The sequence below is a fragment of the Clarias gariepinus genome, chromosome 25, assembly GCF_024256425.1.
Source record: "Clarias gariepinus isolate MV-2021 ecotype Netherlands chromosome 25, CGAR_prim_01v2, whole genome shotgun sequence".
NCBI lineage: Eukaryota > Metazoa > Chordata > Actinopteri > Siluriformes > Clariidae > Clarias > Clarias gariepinus.
This window is the reverse complement of record NC_071124.1, coordinates 23,251,502-23,269,223: the sequence shown is the minus strand read 5'-3', so window position 1 is coordinate 23,269,223 and position 17,722 is coordinate 23,251,502. Positions and strand designations below refer to the sequence as shown.

The 17,722-nt window shown below is 38.2% G+C and overlaps 1 protein-coding gene across 4 annotated transcripts in view; it reads right to left on the bottom strand.

Moving 5' to 3' along the window:
- Positions 1-5,647: 5,647 nt before the first annotated feature.
- Positions 5,648-17,722, bottom strand: part of fgf12a (fibroblast growth factor 12a) — a 67,505-nt gene continuing 55,430 nt past the window's right edge. For all 4 annotated transcript variants that reach the window (XM_053487043.1, XM_053487041.1, XM_053487039.1 and 1 more), the window contains 2 exons: positions 10,318-10,516; positions 5,648-7,115 (listed from right to left, as the gene is read on the bottom strand). In XM_053487043.1, coding sequence (XP_053343018.1) covers positions 7,000-7,115; positions 10,318-10,516 — 315 coding nt within the window. In that variant the 3' untranslated portion in view covers positions 5,648-6,999. The remainder of the gene's footprint in view (positions 7,116-10,317; positions 10,517-17,722) is intronic.

Sequence of the window (17,722 nt, the reverse complement as noted above, 5' to 3'; positions counted from 1 at the left end):
AAAATAATTTAAAGGTTTTATGTCAGGGTGGGTTCTTTAAAAGGTAATTAAATAACTAAGGGTTCTTAGCTTGGAACATTTTAATCTACATAGAACCTTTAAATGTTCTAAGATGGCCATCTGGAGTTCTGCTTCCAAATAGGCTTGGATTGCTTGGATTCCTTTCTGATATGTAAACACTAAGCACTTAAGGTTCCCCTTAAAGAACCGAATTCAGGCCAGTAGATATTCCTAATTCTTAATAACTTAATTGCTCTTAAGGTTCTTTTTTAGATAATTAAGTATTTCAAGTTTTTAAGAAAAACTCCTAGTTGGAAACCTTTCATGAAAATAACACCTTAGTGAAGTGTTTGCCTCCTAGAGATTAACAAATACATTTTAAAGGCAAAGAGGAATAAATAATATTTTGAATTATCTTTTTCTTGTAGTATCTACCAGGAGAAAATTCAAACCCTTTAAAAAAGTTCTGTTTAAAACCAAATGGAAAGAAAGTCATTAATCAGACTTTGAAGTTTCTTTACTATTGCTACTGTTGTGCATCTTTTTGTAAAGTCTGGTATCTCATGGGAAATTATCTGCCCATAGAACAAGACTTTTTTTGCTTGTAATTCCAGTAACATTTAAATATACATTTAAATAAAGCTCAATGATCTTATATTTAGTTGGTTGCAAACTTATTTAGAAAAAGATATATGTAGGTTTGGCTGGATTTAATAATATTTCACTTGCTAAGATGCTAAAATTTTATTTTTTTATAAGTTATAGTTTGGGGGGGAACAGATGCAGGTCTCAATCAGGGTACTGGAGTACCCTTTCCTGGTCAAAATCCACACCTTGTATTTTAGCATTTGCATTTCAAATTCCAGTACTGAATATACATGATCCATCAAAACCAGCAGTTTTTTTTCCCACATAGATCAGAAGATGTCCTAATAATTGGGGAACCAATTATTTTTTAATTAGGCTCCCTCCATTCCAGCTTTGAAGCATTTCAGGCATCTTATCAGAGACGGAGAACGAGGATAAACAAAATGCGAGAATCCCTGTAAAACAGCCTCTAACCAAACAACACTGTTAGTGAAGAGAAGATGAAGAAGAAGAAGAAGAAGAAGAAGAAGAGAATGAGTGATGGAAGACTGCAGGTGTTAGTTCTTTATAAAGAATGACAGTAATTGGGATCCAATTGGGTTATTTGTGGGTGTTTACATCTTCGTCCTTTGATGATGCAACAAACCTTCTGGTTCTAAATTTCAAATGTCTGTTGGATGAAATAGGACAAAGTTCTATTGAGGATAAAAGACCAACTCTTTGTTAGGTACATTATTATGTAAAACAGTGTTATCAGCAAATATTCCAGGTAGAACACTTGATTTTTTATTTTTTAAGTATTCTAATTTCTTAATTAGAAAATGAACTCTTATTAGAAAAAGGACCCTTGAAGAACCCTTGAGGAATTTACGTATAAAGTATATTACTAACTATGTACATCCAGCTATCTAGATATCTATTTACCCATCTTAGTACTGAGAACATTGGATAAAAGATGTTCTTTACATAACTAAGGTTCTCCCAGGAAACTTTTATAAATGGTTCCAAAATCTATAAGATGAGTCTCTCAAAGGATCAAGTGGTGAAGTTTTTTAGGTTTTCATGCACCAATCTTGGCAGCTTTCTTTTCTTTTTCCATTTTTTTAAATATTTTTTTGGCATACGGATATCAGTCGACAGCTTTGATCTCGTTCTTCCTGTTCATCCATATTTTCTGCTCCTGTCTCACTCTGTGCAGGTGCTTTGATGTTGCTGTCCTAGTTTCTACCTTTAGGTTTCCATGTGATTGAAGAATCTCTGGGAGTTTATAATATCTGTTATAGAACCTTGCCGTAGTTCAACACCATTTATCCTGATCGTTGTCCGATTTATTACTTCCACCGCTCTGATCTCGGGGCTCTTAACCACCGAACACTTTCGTTATGTGATTTCTTTCTCCTGCATGCTTTGGAGGTAAAGTTCCGTTTCTGGTCTTGTTGAATCTACAGCTGCGGTTTTATCACGGGGGGAAAGCTCAAGATGGTTTATTGCTTCTTTTGTGTATCTGTTCTTTTTCTTTCGTTTTTTTTTTTTTTTATCAGCTAGCCTTTTGTTTAGAAGACTCCAGGGCCTTACTTATCAGCTCTGTCCAAAGTCTTACCACCTAGACCGCTCCTGAAATCAATAGCACCAAGGTAGTAAATGTTGGAAGCTTTGTTCAAACTTCCAAAAGTCCTTCATCAGCTTGAAAAAGCAATTGGCTAATCTGTTCTCAGGTTTCCCAGCGGTACAATGAATAAACAAGGGCCACACTCATGCACAAGGAAAGATGAATAAGATCCAGGAACACTTTCCAGTAAGGCAAATAAGACAAAGAACAAATTATCAGAATGTAATGATGAACAGTGTATGTACGTTATACATGAACCACTTAGAAGGCTAATCAGTCATCATTAACTCATGTATGTACTGTACCAATAATCTGGACAGAAGTGGCAGAAAGGCATCGTACAGACAGTGTTAACAATAAATAATGTCTTAATAAGCATAGTGCAAAAATGGTGGTCTGTAAGATTGGAACTAAATTTAAAACAGTGATTGGTTTATAGAACTGGAAATTTTTACATGTAACTCTTCGTTTTATTTTCTCTTGTTTTACCAATATAGCATAATTACAGCACTGAGTCATTTAGTTATATGCCCCACTCTGCATCACAAGCATTAGAATCAGAAACATCATGTCTATTCAAGTTTTTCATATTAGATGACTGTAGAAACTGGTAAATTCTATTTTCACAGTATGTACTTTAAAAGGTCCCACTATTACGATTTATAACATCTTCGGAATATTTGGTTGCTAAATGTCTATAGCGTCACTGATTACCCTATAAGTGATTAACAGTGGTGTTAACGTAAGCTTGTTGTCATTAAGTCGCTTTATTTGTTCAATTTGTCAAAATTTTAAATGACAATGCCATGGAATTGTAATATTTATAAATAACTAAAATAAATAAATAAATAAATGATTGGATTAAAAAAAAGTTGAAGTTAAGTTTTAACAGTCGTTAATGACACTAGCTGTCAGTCGCCTGCTCTGCAAGTAGCGGCTAGTTCTGCTAGACGTGAAAGGATATGTGTTTGTGGAGCAAAATAACTGGTTAAATAATAAATCATCTCATCAATTGTGGATAATAAATAGTGTTTTTGGAACTGTTGTATAAAACCAATATGACACTCGAGGTTGTGCTTCGTGCCTACGACCACATCACAACTGTGCTGATATTCAATACAACTGCACTCCATCTTGTGTCATATTGCAACATTTAAAAGGTTAATAGAAAAAAAAACTAAACAAGATTAGATGGGTATGGTGTTGATATCAGGGGAAAAGTGCCATCGGGCCGTTTCTGGTTACAGCACCTTCCGAGGCATAGAGTGCATCGTAAGCAGATTATAACGTGTTTGTAGAAATGATTTTCACTTCAGTGCTTTTCTCCGAGATGTTCAGTCACAGTTTGTTGTGAAGCAAAGCCGTCTTTATAAAATAATGACATGAAACTTGAATCCATATAAAATGTTGGTTTTGCTGTAAATAGTAGAGTAAAAAAAAAACTTATTATAGGGATTTATGAGGAGATATGGAAACCAGCTGGTAGGTTTTTCCAGCCACTGTATGAAACGCTATGTTTCTATTTTAAAGGAGTCTCCAGTGTGTGTGCCCTGAGGTAACACTAAGATTTTTGAGTATTTAAGACAAGAAGGCTGTGTTTTTTTTTTCATTTATTTTTTTATCTTAAGCCTTAACAGTTTCAACATTAGAGGTTCATAATCTTGGCCTGCCGTGCTTTGATACTGTATGTTCTGACGTGGCGCTACGGAAAGGCACAACAATATGGTACGGTACGGTAACCCTATGAATAACATTAACTGCTCAAAAAATACACTTTATGGACAAAAGTATTTGGGCAAACGTGTTAATTATTGAATTCAGGTGTTTCAATCAATCAGGCTCCCCAGTGAAGGACAATCTTAATGCTTCAGGATACCAAGACATCTTGGACAATGCTAGGCTTCTATGCAACTTTGTGGCAACAGTTTGTTGAAGGCCCTTTTCTACTCCAGCATGACTGAGCCTCAGTGCACAAAGCAAGGACTAGAAAGACATGGCTTGATGAGTTTAGTGTGGAAGAACTTGACCGGCCCGAACACAGACCCCTGACCTCAACCCCATCGAGCACCTTTGAGATGAACTGGAACGGAGATCGTGAGCCAGACCTTCACGTCCAAACATCAGTGCCTGACCTTATAAACACTCTACAGAATGAATGGACACGAATTCACACAGAAACACTCCAACATCTTGTGGACGGCCTTCCAAGAAGAGTGGAAGCTGTTATAGCTGTAAAACCAACTGGGGGACCGACTCCATATTAAAGTGTATGTATTTGGATACAATGTCATTGCAGTACGTGTTCGTCCATGTGGTGTAGCTCTATACATACTGCATACCGTATATTTATCCTCACTGATACTTTGATTAAATCCATTAATCCCACTGTTCATTAACTCGGATGATACTTGCAGATGGCGCTGATTTTAACACTCGCAAATTATCCAATATTTTTACTGATTAAATTTCCCATTTTAGTTGAGACGAAAAACATTTCCGAACTCTAGCTGTGTCTTTGCTCTCGACCTTCATCACGTCTCTTACCTCCAGGGGTTAATGAAGGAACCGAGCTGTGCGACGACATCTCCGAGAAAATAACACCGTCCGCTCCCACCTCACCACACCGTGTACATTTTCTTAAACCACACACACACAAACACCCACACACACACGGTGTCATTAGGCGAACACCTGACATAACATTTGGTGCTCAACATTGAGGTGAGAAACCCATTTGTAACACACACATACACACAAAGCCTTACACACACACACACACATATTTAGAGCTACACACACTCTCAGTACAAGTCAGATGCATTTTTTTCTCGTCCTCAGGAGAAAAAGTCTGTTTCCATGACGACCGGAGGATGAAGGGCACAGGAGCACCATCCCCAAAATCTCACACACAGAGGATTGGCACTTTAATTTCCAGCCTCACACACGGGACAGAAGAGCAGCGCTGTCTGAATCACAATGTCCTGAATGACGTTTAATTTCGTTTGAGCGTAAACAGTCTTCGTTTGCATAAGGCGTTAAAAAAAAGAATTTCCCGGGAGCAGAGTCAAAGCTTAGTATCGTACCTTTATTCTTAAACAATCTCTAACATCATTCTTTCTGGTATCAATGCATATTTTTTGTACATCTCATAATAATTCATAATGCATATTCATATTTATATGGTAGTGTTTCGGTAAGGAAAACAGGTTCGGAAAACATCTGCAAAGGTGAAAAATAAAGTTCTGTTTTTACACAGCCGAAAAAATCAAGAAAGAAAGAAAGAAGAAGAAGAAGAAAAACAAAAACAAACAAACCCCAAAGTTTTTTTGTTTTGTTTTATTGAAGCTTCTTCTTCAGCTTTAAGGAACCGTCTAGAGATAGAGAGAGTCATTTGCTTGTATGTCATTTTCTCGAAATCCCCCCCCCCAAACACCCCCCCCCGACCACACACACACACACGATCACATCCATATGTCTACTCTAGATTAAGAACAAACACAGCATTCCTGATTCATGCGTTTTTGAGTCCTTTGCAAAACAAAAAAAATTGTCAACTCTTTGCGGCAGACTCTCAGGTTCAGCGCTCACTGCTGCCCCAAGTGGAAGACTGGTGAATAGCATACTTTTTTAAACGCTGGAACTCAGCTTGTTTTTCGCAACACCCAAACAACCTCTTCCACCCCACCTGACCCCACCCCCGTCCACACCTACAGCCTATAGGCCAGTCTTTGTGCTTTGGCCCAGACGGGGCACGATCGGGGTGATGGGAGGAAAAAAATAGACCTTTTTTTTTTTTTTTAGACTAGGGCTTCCTGAGTTGGAGAACGTTATTCGAAGAGAAGAGGTATTTCGCCATCGGTTGAGGCGTATGCTGGCTCAGCGAAGATTTATTACTTTTTTATTTAATATATTTTTTTCTCCAGCTCAGAAGTACTCATCTGGGATTAGGAGAATTCTAGGAAGATTTGGAAACGAAATCCGAATTGTGGATATTTACAGATAGCGCTTGGTTCTGGGGTGAAGCCAGCATCCGAGAGCAGCATCTCATGAAAATCTGCAATGTTTCGTCGAAGAAAAGATGGACAGTAACTCTTCGTGGAATGCATGATCGAACAAACTGACAAACAAACATGATGATTGCAGCTGATGCCGTCTCGCAAGCTAGCTGCGACCCTGCTTTTGCATCCGGGAAGACAAAAAAAAAAATACCAAAGACATCCTCATAAGTTTAGTTTTAAGTACAATAATATAATACAGTCAGAAACCGTCACCATTGTAGATTCGTTTCTATTCGTTTCCATAAAAGTGCATTCATTGATAAGCAATAATAATAATATTAATAATTAATAATGAGATTTGTTTAAACATGTGCTGGATGAAAACCCAAGAGTATAAATGGAGAAGGAGAAAAAGATATTGTTGTCTTTAAGACCAATAATACACAAGGAAGTGGAACAGCATTCGACGAGATTTAACCAGAGCGATTTAAAGCTCGCTTTTCTCGCACAGTATTAACTTCGATACTCGGTCGACTTCCTGCCTCGTTGTCGTTGCATAAAATGTGAGTTCGAGTCCTGATTTGCGGCTTTGCGGCGTTGCGTTTGCTCCTCCCCCTCCCCCTCGTCCTCCCTTGAGCGGTTTTCACAGCCAAGAATTCGTCGCATCGGTTGAGCGTGAGTTCCATGGTGTTTTTCCGAAGGCTTGTTCTTTTCAGCAGGCGATATGTGTGTGCATGTATATTTTTGTGTTTGTGTTTGTGTGTGATGTTTTTTTTTTTGTTTTTTGTATTCGTCCAGGTCCTGCTATGTAGAGTTCTGGTTCACCGCTTTGCCTCCGTTCATGGCCGGAGTTCCTGAGCTTTTCCTGGAGCGGTGCTTCTCTTCGATCTCGTGCAGCGACGGCTCCCGGTACATGCAGACTGCGGAAACAAACAAGACGCAAACCATCAGGGAAAGCTTTTCATTCCTTTGCAGAACAAATATCAATTGCATCTATGACAGAGGTGTAAGGGTTAGCTAAAGATATAGATTTTCAATTCTGATTAGTCAAAAAAAATCACAGGGTTATAAGTACAGTGGTAGGTCGGGACACGACCCCCCTGCCACATGGAATTTTTCGCAGTAAGATCTGAAATTTTGCAAGAAATTTGCCTCAGCATACCAAGACTTTTCGGCAGATGAGAGGACAAACCAAGCCAAACCGAACGCGGGCTAAGCAAAGCCAATCGGAAATTCAAGCAAAGCAAGTATTTTTTTTTTTGTTGCTGTGGGTTTTCCAGACTTAGTAAAAGATTTAGTAAAGATATAGCACCACTGGGCCCAAGAATGTTATTAAGTATGATAGCAATTAGAAAAGGGAGCCACTTTTAGATGGAGGAAACATAAATTAAGGTTAAGTGAGGTTTAATGGCTATTTATTTCACAATACAAAATTTAACCTTAAGAACTCGCCTCCAGAACGGATTAAATTCATATCCCTAGTTACTAGTGTATTGATAAGGATGTTGAAATGCATTTTCATTCACATAGCAACAGCTCATACACAGGGTGTCAACGAGACGTCTATACCTGATTTTAAAACTCATCTAATAGTTGGTTTAAGTTTTCTACGTAGGTACAGTACATCACATGTAGCTACAAATGCTTTAAAAAGCCTGACATGTTGTTAAATAATACAAATAAAAATTGTAACCGTGGTCAAACTGCTCCAGTGTAAGAGGAATAAAAAAAAAAATAAAAAAATAAAAAGTGTCTGATATTGACATACTGTACTGTATCAGAGCAAGAAAATGAGACACAATAGAGACACCTTTACATCTTCTTCTTCTTTGTCTTTCGGCTGTTCCCTTTCAGGGGTCGCCACAGCGAATCAACTGCCTCTATCTAACCCTATCCTCTGCATCCTCTTCTCTCACACCAACTACTGTAACTTCATGTCCTCTCTCACTGCATCCATAAATCTCCTCTTTGGTCTTCCTCTAGACCTCCTGCCTGGCAGTTCAAACCTCAGCATCCTTCTACCGATATATTCACCATCTCTCCTCTGAACATGTCCAAACCACCTCAATCTGGCCTCTCTGACTTTATCTCCAAAACATCTAACGTGGGTTGTTCCTCTGATAAACTCATTCTTGATCCTATCCATCCTTGTCACTCCCAAGGAGAACCTCAACATCTTCAGCTCTGCTACCTCCAACTCTGCCTCCTGTCTTTTTATCAGTGCCACTGTCTCTAAGCCGTAGAGCATCGCTGGTCTCACCACTGTCCTGTACACCTTTCCTTTCATTCTCGCTGATACACTTTTATCGCACAACACACCTGACACTTTTCTCCACCCATTCCAACCTGCCTGTACCCGCCTCTTCACCTCCTTTCCACACTCTCCATTGCTCTGGACCGTTGACCCCAAGTACTTAGAGACACCTTTACATGGACTCTACTAATAATCTCAATAATAGTCCAATCAGAATGAAAAACAAGACCTCAGTCTTGACAGTCTGACCAGATCAGAATGGATTTTCGACAGAAATGAGAGGTGGTGTGTAAACCTTTGATAATCCGTTCAACAGGTAAATATAAAAGTGAACACTTGATTTGATCGTGTCTCTTTTGTTGGAATAATTGTATTCTTTTTGCACATGTTTGCCACATGGGGGTTTAACTTTAGGTTATGTGAAGGAAAAATTTGCTTCCATCCCTAATCAGAAACTTTTTAAGAACTAACACCTCTCTCCCTCCTGACTTTACTTCAGACTTTCATCTAATGAGTCTCTGGCTCAGGAAGGAGCTCTGATCGTCTCATATTTCACACGTAGTAAAGCATCTGACCAATCACAGTCAGAGTAGGTGCAGTCTAACCTACACCAGTAATAGAAAATACTTGGATTTTTGACAAAGTAGCACAAAAAGTGTTCATAATTAAGCATCCAACCAATCACAGACATGACTGAATTCTTGTAACCAATCATAAGACAGAAAGTGGGATTTAAAAAAAATTAAAATAAAAAAAAAATGGGGAGACTAAACTAACCACACAGTCGTTGAAAAAAAATACTTCTTCTTGTTATCTTGCCAGCAGATTAAACACTTCACAATGAGCAGAACCATTTTGCCCATCAAAAAAGGTATATTCTGATAAAATGGTTTGTGAATGTAAACACGCATCTTATTGGATCAGCGTCTTTACAAAGTTTCTAATCAGACGGATTTAAATCGGATTAAAAAAACGGTATCTGTGTAAACGAAGCAAATGACTGCAGTCTAGACTACAATAAAAATATATAAAAGGACAAAGCAACACAAAAAGAATGAATTTTCTGCAACTGTTTTTTTCCTTTTGGTTTTGATTTTTACATCAACACAATACAACCGTTTCTTGTAAATACACCTCCATATTAATGAACTTTGGGTCTTGGACTTTTTTTCCGATATCAGAAAAATTTACATTTTTCTGTTAAATTTACCCAATTTAATGGACTGGTTAAATTAAACGAAAACAATATTTTTCATGTTTGTGTTTAGCACCAGTGGTGATAGCATTCATGTGTGCGGCTTTAAAAACACACTATACGGACAAAAGTATTTGGGCAAACCTGTTAATTATTAAATTCAGGTGTTTCAATCAGGCCCCTTATCCCCAGTGAAGGGCAATCTTCATACTTCAGGATACCAAGACATTTTGGACAATGCTATTCTTCCAACTTTGTGGCAACAGTTTGGGGAAGACTCTTTTCTATTCCACCATGTGCACAAAGCAAGGACTACAAAGACATAGTTTGGAGAGTTCGGTGTGGAAGAACTCGACCGGCCCGAACACAGAGCCCTGACCTCAACCTTTATCGAGCTTCTTTTGGGATAAACTGGAACGGAGATTGTGAGCCTCGTCCAACATCAGTGCCCGACCTCATAAACACTCTACAAAATTGGGCACAAATTCTCACAGAAACACTCCGAAATCTTGTGGAGAGCCTTCCAAGAAGAGTGGGAGCTGTATATGTTATTTCATGTTTGACCAAATACTTTTGTCTATATACAGTAGTGTAGCTTTCAGTGCAGCGGCTGAGGAAGAGCTTACGTGTAGCTGAGCTTTTGTTTAGTAATAAGCTTCATATCTAGGAGTACCTTCAATAGGCCTGGGGAGGAAGTGTGATGAGGGCTTGGTTTTCTTCACACGGTTGCCCTTCATGCTTTGGCCGTCTTTTGTAAGGCCCAGAAACCAGGCCCGGCCCGACTCCTGCTGCCGGTACATGGTGGACGAGTAGATGACGTAGTAATTCTCAAAGACAGACTCTTTGAATTTACACTCGGGAGTAAACATCTCCTGTAGAGCAGGAAAAAAAGTCAAATTGAGTTTTAGAGAGAGAGAGAGAGAGAGAGAGAGATAAAAGGGCGAAGATCCCAAAGGAAACTCCAAGCTGGACGGTGGCCCAGCATGTGTCATCAGTGGGGGGTTAGGCACGACCACTGTGTGTGTGTGTGTGTGTGTGTGTGGCTGTCAAATAGCAGATGTCCTGACTGTTAGCTGGGTCTTGAGTGTGTTCTGTTCTGCAATGTTAATTTAGAGGACTTGTGATAAAGATGGTATAAAGCCCCCCCCGGCTCTCCCCCTCTCTTAAAGAAAAAGAGAATAATCAGCTTTTTGAAACAGTTTTGCATCAGAATTTCAATGAACATTATATATTTCTACACCCATTCACAATATTACTAGCTAATCTTAGCCAGCTAGCTGTTTTCATTATCCAGAACACACACACACTGACACACAGTAAGGTGAAACTTATTCTGACTGAGCAACATGGTATTAAAAACACTATTTTTTTTCTGTCAAGTCAAATAAACTGAGAAAGACTCTTTAACAGATCAAACAGTGAGTCTGCTTGCTAATCGGCTAATTAGCAGCTTAAAAGCATCTGACATTGAACAAATATGATTATTATTATTTATTTTATTTTTTTTCCTACAAGACTTTTTTGGTACTTTAAAAAAAAGTAATTAATTTTTTTTTTTCAATAGTTCAACTTCTAGCACAACTTTGTGTTTAACAAAACTAGCAAAACATGCTAATAAGCTGCTAGCATAAAGGGAAGTGTTCAGGAAGTGAAACTGGAAGTTGGACGTATTTTGGTATTTTAAAAATAATTTTAGAACTTTTTTTTCCTCAGTTGTTTCACATTTCTTCCTGGTAAACTTTAAAAGTAAATAAAAACAGTTTAATGAGATCTGCTTATCTTACTTAAAGGACAAGGCTTTAGCATTGCAGAAAATCTCTAATGTGTTCTAGAGACTTGTGTGATGAGTACAAAGCAAAAATAATCTCTGGATGTATGGATGTGATACACAGATATTTAAACCCTTAAAATTCTGGTGGCACACCAACACAGCGTTGGTCAATGACAGATTTTTAAAACACCAGCTGATTATAGGGAAGTCCTGACGGTGTGTGTCGACTGGGGACGTCTCAGACATGCTGAACCCGTGCATTTTATTTTTGGGCTATGTCAGGTAGTAGCAAAGTTATAAGGGAATGACGTCCTAAAAACAAATAATAATAAAAATAATAATAATAATAAATAATAATAATTTGGGCTAATCTTGCCCTGATATTCATCCTGCTCGTCTCTCTGCCCTCTGTTTTTCATTTCCATCCTCCGGTTTTGATTCCCACCCGTTCTTGTGTTCTGTATAGCGGTGCTTGACTTACTGTAGGCTGCAGACAGCGGCAATCATTAGTGCTTTACTTGTAATAAAAATAAATAAATTACATAAGCTGCAAGGTATGCTTAATGACATGATTAATTTGCATTTCCCAGTGGTAACGTTTACATCATCAGCATAACATTGATTAGATTCCTGACGGTTATTTTGCAGGCGAATTTGTTAGAACGGTGAAATTTTAACAAAGAACAGAAGAGAAGGGGGAAAAAAACCTGCAGTGTTTGCTCAGTAATGAAAGTGTAATGAATTAGATTTTTCATCTAGCGCAGCCTCTCAGGCGCAGTCTGGGAGGTCCAGAGCCGAGGACAACCCAAAATTGCTTTAATTCAAATTCCTCTCAGAGCCGAAGAAAAGACAAACGGCCTGTTTGCGAAGCGAGGCCTTTTCTTTTACACACTTTAAAGATGTTTACGTTAAGCCACACGAACTAAAGGGGAAAAAAAGTCTGTAAAAAAAAAAAAACGTAATCATAAGCAAGGACAAAAAAAAAAGCGTTTTTCGGACCCTAACTGATTCCCTGTGACATTTAATTTCATATTTATTGAACCTGAGGTTGGATGTCGACACATTTCTTTTAACAGGTTGTCATGGTGGAACCTATTGGATTACTTGACTTATTTTCCAGCAAATCACATTCAAAATACACTAGACTCGAACGAGAGCCTTTATTTGAATGCAAATTTAGTTCACGCCTCCGAGTGCAGCATGACTCATCAATATTTTTCCATTCCAAACGCTTTTATTGCTTCGGTTATAATCAGATGCATGAGTGTTCATAACAGCATGAAATATGTATGAGCAGCTCCCTGGCACTTAAAAGTACAATAAGGTGGATGACGAGTACGTTTTTTTTTACTTACTAATGTACAATAGGTGTTCAAGTCTAACCGGGATTTGTGATGAAATTTCTGGTGAATGAAGGCAAAAAAGCTTTTGACATTTACATTTACGACTTTAAGCACAGTACGGTGACGAGACTCATAGCTGATGGAAAATATTTGAATAGTGCAAACGTTTTAAAGAAGACTGTACGTCCGTGAATCATTCATCACAATCATTCATCAACACCAACTGCACATTATAGGAACTGGCCTAGGAGTTCTGGCCACATCCCTGGTATAGTGTCCTAATTTCAAACGATTTCCAGTTCCACATGTCAAACAACATTAAAGGAGTTCCTGGGAGGCCAGCGTTGCAGATGAAGCAGGCAGTCCTATCACAGTTCTAGCGTACTGAGAAAACTTTCTACCTTAAAGGTATCCAAGCACTAGTGAAACACTGGGATAAGTGCATTAGTATAGCCGGGGATTATATAGACTGGTATTAACTCCCGATTATAACACTCATTATAGCAGCATACAGCCAATTCATTCGCTAGTCTCTGGTGTTTTTCTTTCTTAAAGTTGATAAGTCAAAAAAACAATCTCATAATATTACCAGGAAACCAAAAATCCTGAAACCGAAACACTAGAGCACATACAGTATAAAACTAGGGTTTGAATTATAGTCAAATATTATCAGAGTTGCTGTTATAGAAATTAAATTCAACATTTCAGATTCAAGTATGGCTTAAGTAATCCATAACGCTGATAAATTAGAAGAGGGGAGAATGCCTGGCGACGGCAGGGTCGAATATGGCATAAAGATGAGACGAGCACAAAAGCCGGACGTCTTTGTCGATGAGAGACTCCGGATGAAAGATAAATGGACGTGAATTTACCAGGACAGCTCTGCTTAAGCTAGACGGACCGTTTATTGCCAAAATCTCTCTGGCAGGACGTTATTGTTTCAAAAGACAGAGCTAGGGCAGACGGAAAACACACCAATGCTGTCTAGACAGTCGCTTCAATCACATTGAAAGTCTCTGAAGGACACGTTCCTAGAGGACTAGAACATTCTCACATGCAAGCTTGAATAGGAGCGGGGTAAATCAGAAGGACTTATTTACTTTTTCACCGTGCACTAAAGGACGAAATAATAAATGAGACAGCTCTAATCAAAGAGCTGGTGTCTGATATTAAGTGGATGTTGTTTAGTAATGGGCTTGTGGATGCAAAATCAATGACATGGCCCTGGCAAAAAGCTTTCTCTCTCGCACGTATCGATCCTGAAGATTATTGGGAATGGAATTAAAAGGATACTTCAGCATTTTTACTTAGCTTAACTGCTGCCATTCTTATCGCTCATGCATGTGACTAGCGCAGATACTAAACCATGGATGACTTTTCACAGGGAGCGTTCGTGGTTATGTTATTGATTTAATCATGCGGGTGTTAATCAAGATCCCTGATGTCATATAATAATCTTGTATAGCTGTAATTAGGTTGTAATGTTGCCAATATAATGTCAAAACCACATGACATCAACATTCATTTACAGTATTTATACCGCTGAACGATCATTTGGACATTTCCGGATCACAGAATTAATCTGGCATCAACGGTATGAGTGTTTCAAGGACATTTAGTACTGTGCAAAAGTACTGACCTTCATTACTTTAAAATAAATGAAACAATGGAGATAAAAATAAAGAAATGGGAACAAATGCTTTATGTGACAGACTGCAAAGTGCCTGAATGTATTAAAATTTTTACAAACTGGTTGTTTATGTAACTATCTCAGCAGCCACCTCATTTCCCCTCTCATCTGTTCCTACCACTCAGCATCCAGCATCAGCAGTATACTAATCACCGGCCTAAACATCTGTCATCATCTATACATGTTTCTAACTGGTTAATGCTTTAAGTTAAATGCTTTTTTTTATGCCACAATAGTTCATGTGGCAAAAAACATCCAATTAAAACTGCTCAGGTACAGGGACTAGACTGAAAATGAGAGATTCAGGAAGAAAAGGACACATTAAAATACAAGAAAGTCTGGCTCTTACGGTAGATAGCAAAATATGAAGAAATGAGGGATCAAAACTTTTGCACAGTACTTTATCTCAGTAAAAGTCTTATTTGTGACGTTGTGTAGGCGTTGTTTGTTTAACTCTATCCCAATGTCACGTAATCAACACCGCTCCAACTCTGGTCATTTATTTTTTTTCATTTTAAGTCAACAAAACTGTCAAAAACAAACAAATACTGTACCAATAGTGTTCCAATGTCTTTATTATCACTAAATGATCGTTGCTACAGCTACAAATACCAGGTCGTGATGATGCATGGATGATGAAGTAGTGGTTAGCACTGTCACCTTGCGTCTCCGGGGTTGGAGGTTCGAATTGGTGGGTTTCCATTGAGTCCTCCAGTTTACAGATACGCACTATGGACTGATTGACATGTCCTGGTTCCATGAGTGTATGACTGACCGCATGTTTGTGTGCTTGTGCCCTGCAAGGAGTTGGCACCAAAGGTGGGCAAAGTAGATAAGGCAAATATTACTCAAGTAAAAGTAGACGTCCTCCATTTCCATGTGTACTGGAGTAAAATTGAAGGAATCTTCACCTTCAAGTATCAAAAGCACCCGGCTTGTATAAACTCACAAGTTTTCCCCCCATTTCTGATTTAAACACCTGTTACGCTATTAGGCGTGTCTCAAAGGAAATCAAGTCACGGCACTGCACATAATAGTCAGCAAGAGGCGACGTTCCCACTTCAAATACTACAAATCACTGTGGTTAGGTAGCGCAACGCCATGCAGAAATGTACGCAAGTAGGAGTTCAGATATTTGCTGAATTTTTGAGTGGAGTTGAAGTAAAAAGCATCCTCTAATAATACTACTCAAGTAAAGTACAGATACATTTGCCTTTTTACTTAAAACTACCCATGTACTTACAGTTTCTAAACCTGTTTTACTTATTCAGCTGAAATACGCTTTACTTATTGCCCGTTAGTGTTTAAGAATTGAAATGAACTCCATGAGAAAATCATTGTTAAAGGGACGGATAATAGGTGTTATGGTTTTAAGTTTGTTCTTATACCATCCTTTATATTTAAAACATCACCAGAATGCATTTGACTTTCTTTTGCTATAATCGGATTTCTGTTCTTTTCCTGCATCCTGTACACACTGAACATAAGGTAGATACAGAGCAGGTTAAAAGAAATGTTGGTTTCCTCCTTTAAACACAGACTGGGGGCGAAAAAATCAGCTAGTCATTTACCACTCGAGGCATTTTTATGGTGCTTTTAGTTCTTGATGGTGAGTGCTCGTGTGCGTCAGTCGTGCTGCAATTGGATTTCATTAGCTTTAGGATAATTAGCCCTGAGAGCAGAGAGTTGCTGAGATGTACTTCTGGCATTCAGAGTAAGTAGGGTGTGTGTACGTGCGTATGTGTGTGCGTGAGAGTGAAAGCTCTGGTTAAAAGGAATCCCTGTGTATCTCATATCGTTTCTCTCTGCAGAACAACGGAGCGGGGACGTGCTTTAATCCTGACGCGGACGTGTTTTTGTGCTAGCGTGGGAAAGGAATGTCATTAACACGCTAGCTGGAAGGAAAAATGGAGACAGAGGTGTGTGTGTGTGTGTGGGTGTGTGTGCTGGAGCGCATGTTAATCAGTTATGAGCATAAAGCAGTGTAAATGAGAGCTTATAGAGGCTTCGAGTTTCTCACTGGCTTTGATGTATGGTGTAAGGTGCACGCGCGCTTGGTTAAAGATAGACGGATTTAAAGCAGAGAGAGAGAGAGAAAGAGAGAGTGTTGGGATTACCGCTGTGCAACAAACTAGGACACATCAAGCGTGTCATAAATAATAGAGGAGAACTCCAGAGCCATGTACGGAAACCCCGGACCTTTAATGCTGCAAAGCCACTTCACACAAACATCTCATACAGTTAAAACCAACAGCGCAATGACAAATAACTATTTTTATTATTTTTAAAACGTCCAGTGTTTTTATCCTAATTTAAGCGAAAATCGATGCCAGGACAAAAAATGTCATCCTCCCTTCATTTTTCATATGTAGTGCCTGGTTTGTAGGCTCAAACATAATGTAACACAATTATTAAAAAAAAAATTATCCTATGCTATTTTTTAATCTAGGGCATGTAGATTAATTTATCGTCATCATTTACATAATTTAAATGGTTTAAAATTATTGCAATTGATGTGCACGAATAGACACTATGGAGAAAAATGAAATAGATCATTGGGAAGTCGAACTCTGTTATAAGATTGTAATAAAAGTGTAAGCTTATTTAATTATTACATTTCCAGTTCATATTTTAACAGCAAGTCGTTTGAACATCTTTATATAACGTTAATGCTCAAAATGAGCAAACTTATCCGACAATACATCAAGCTTAAAATGGATAAATATGTCTATATGTCTTCTATATATCTAATAACCTTGTAACATGCATAAAAGGAAATGCATGTTACACAATAATAATTTTTTTAATAATTGTGCAATGTAACTTACATTTTTTGTAAGGAGTCTCCAGTGCCAGCGCTTCATGGCAGTCAGAAGCCAAAAGCAGTTTTCTGGCATCTTTAGATCAGAGGAGTTTACTCCTTAGAGTCTCTGAGTGATATGATGTGAAAAGCTGCGTTTTTGTCTTATTTTAACATCAAGCAAAAAGAAATGACGTACTGTACTGTAATTGATGACGAACTTGTTTTGCAAAGGTTTTTACGACATTAAATGTAATTGGAAATTTCATGAATTCAACCACGTAGTGCCGCCTGCCAGTGTGGGAATAGTTTAAAGCACCACCTATAGGATCATAAAGGAACTGCAACACTGGAGATTTTAGAGTCCATGTTATGATGCACGAAATCGGCAAAAAATTGCAATAATAATAATAATAATAATAATTTATTTACAAGCGCCTTTTAAGTACCGACCTAAAAGGTAAGAAACTTAAA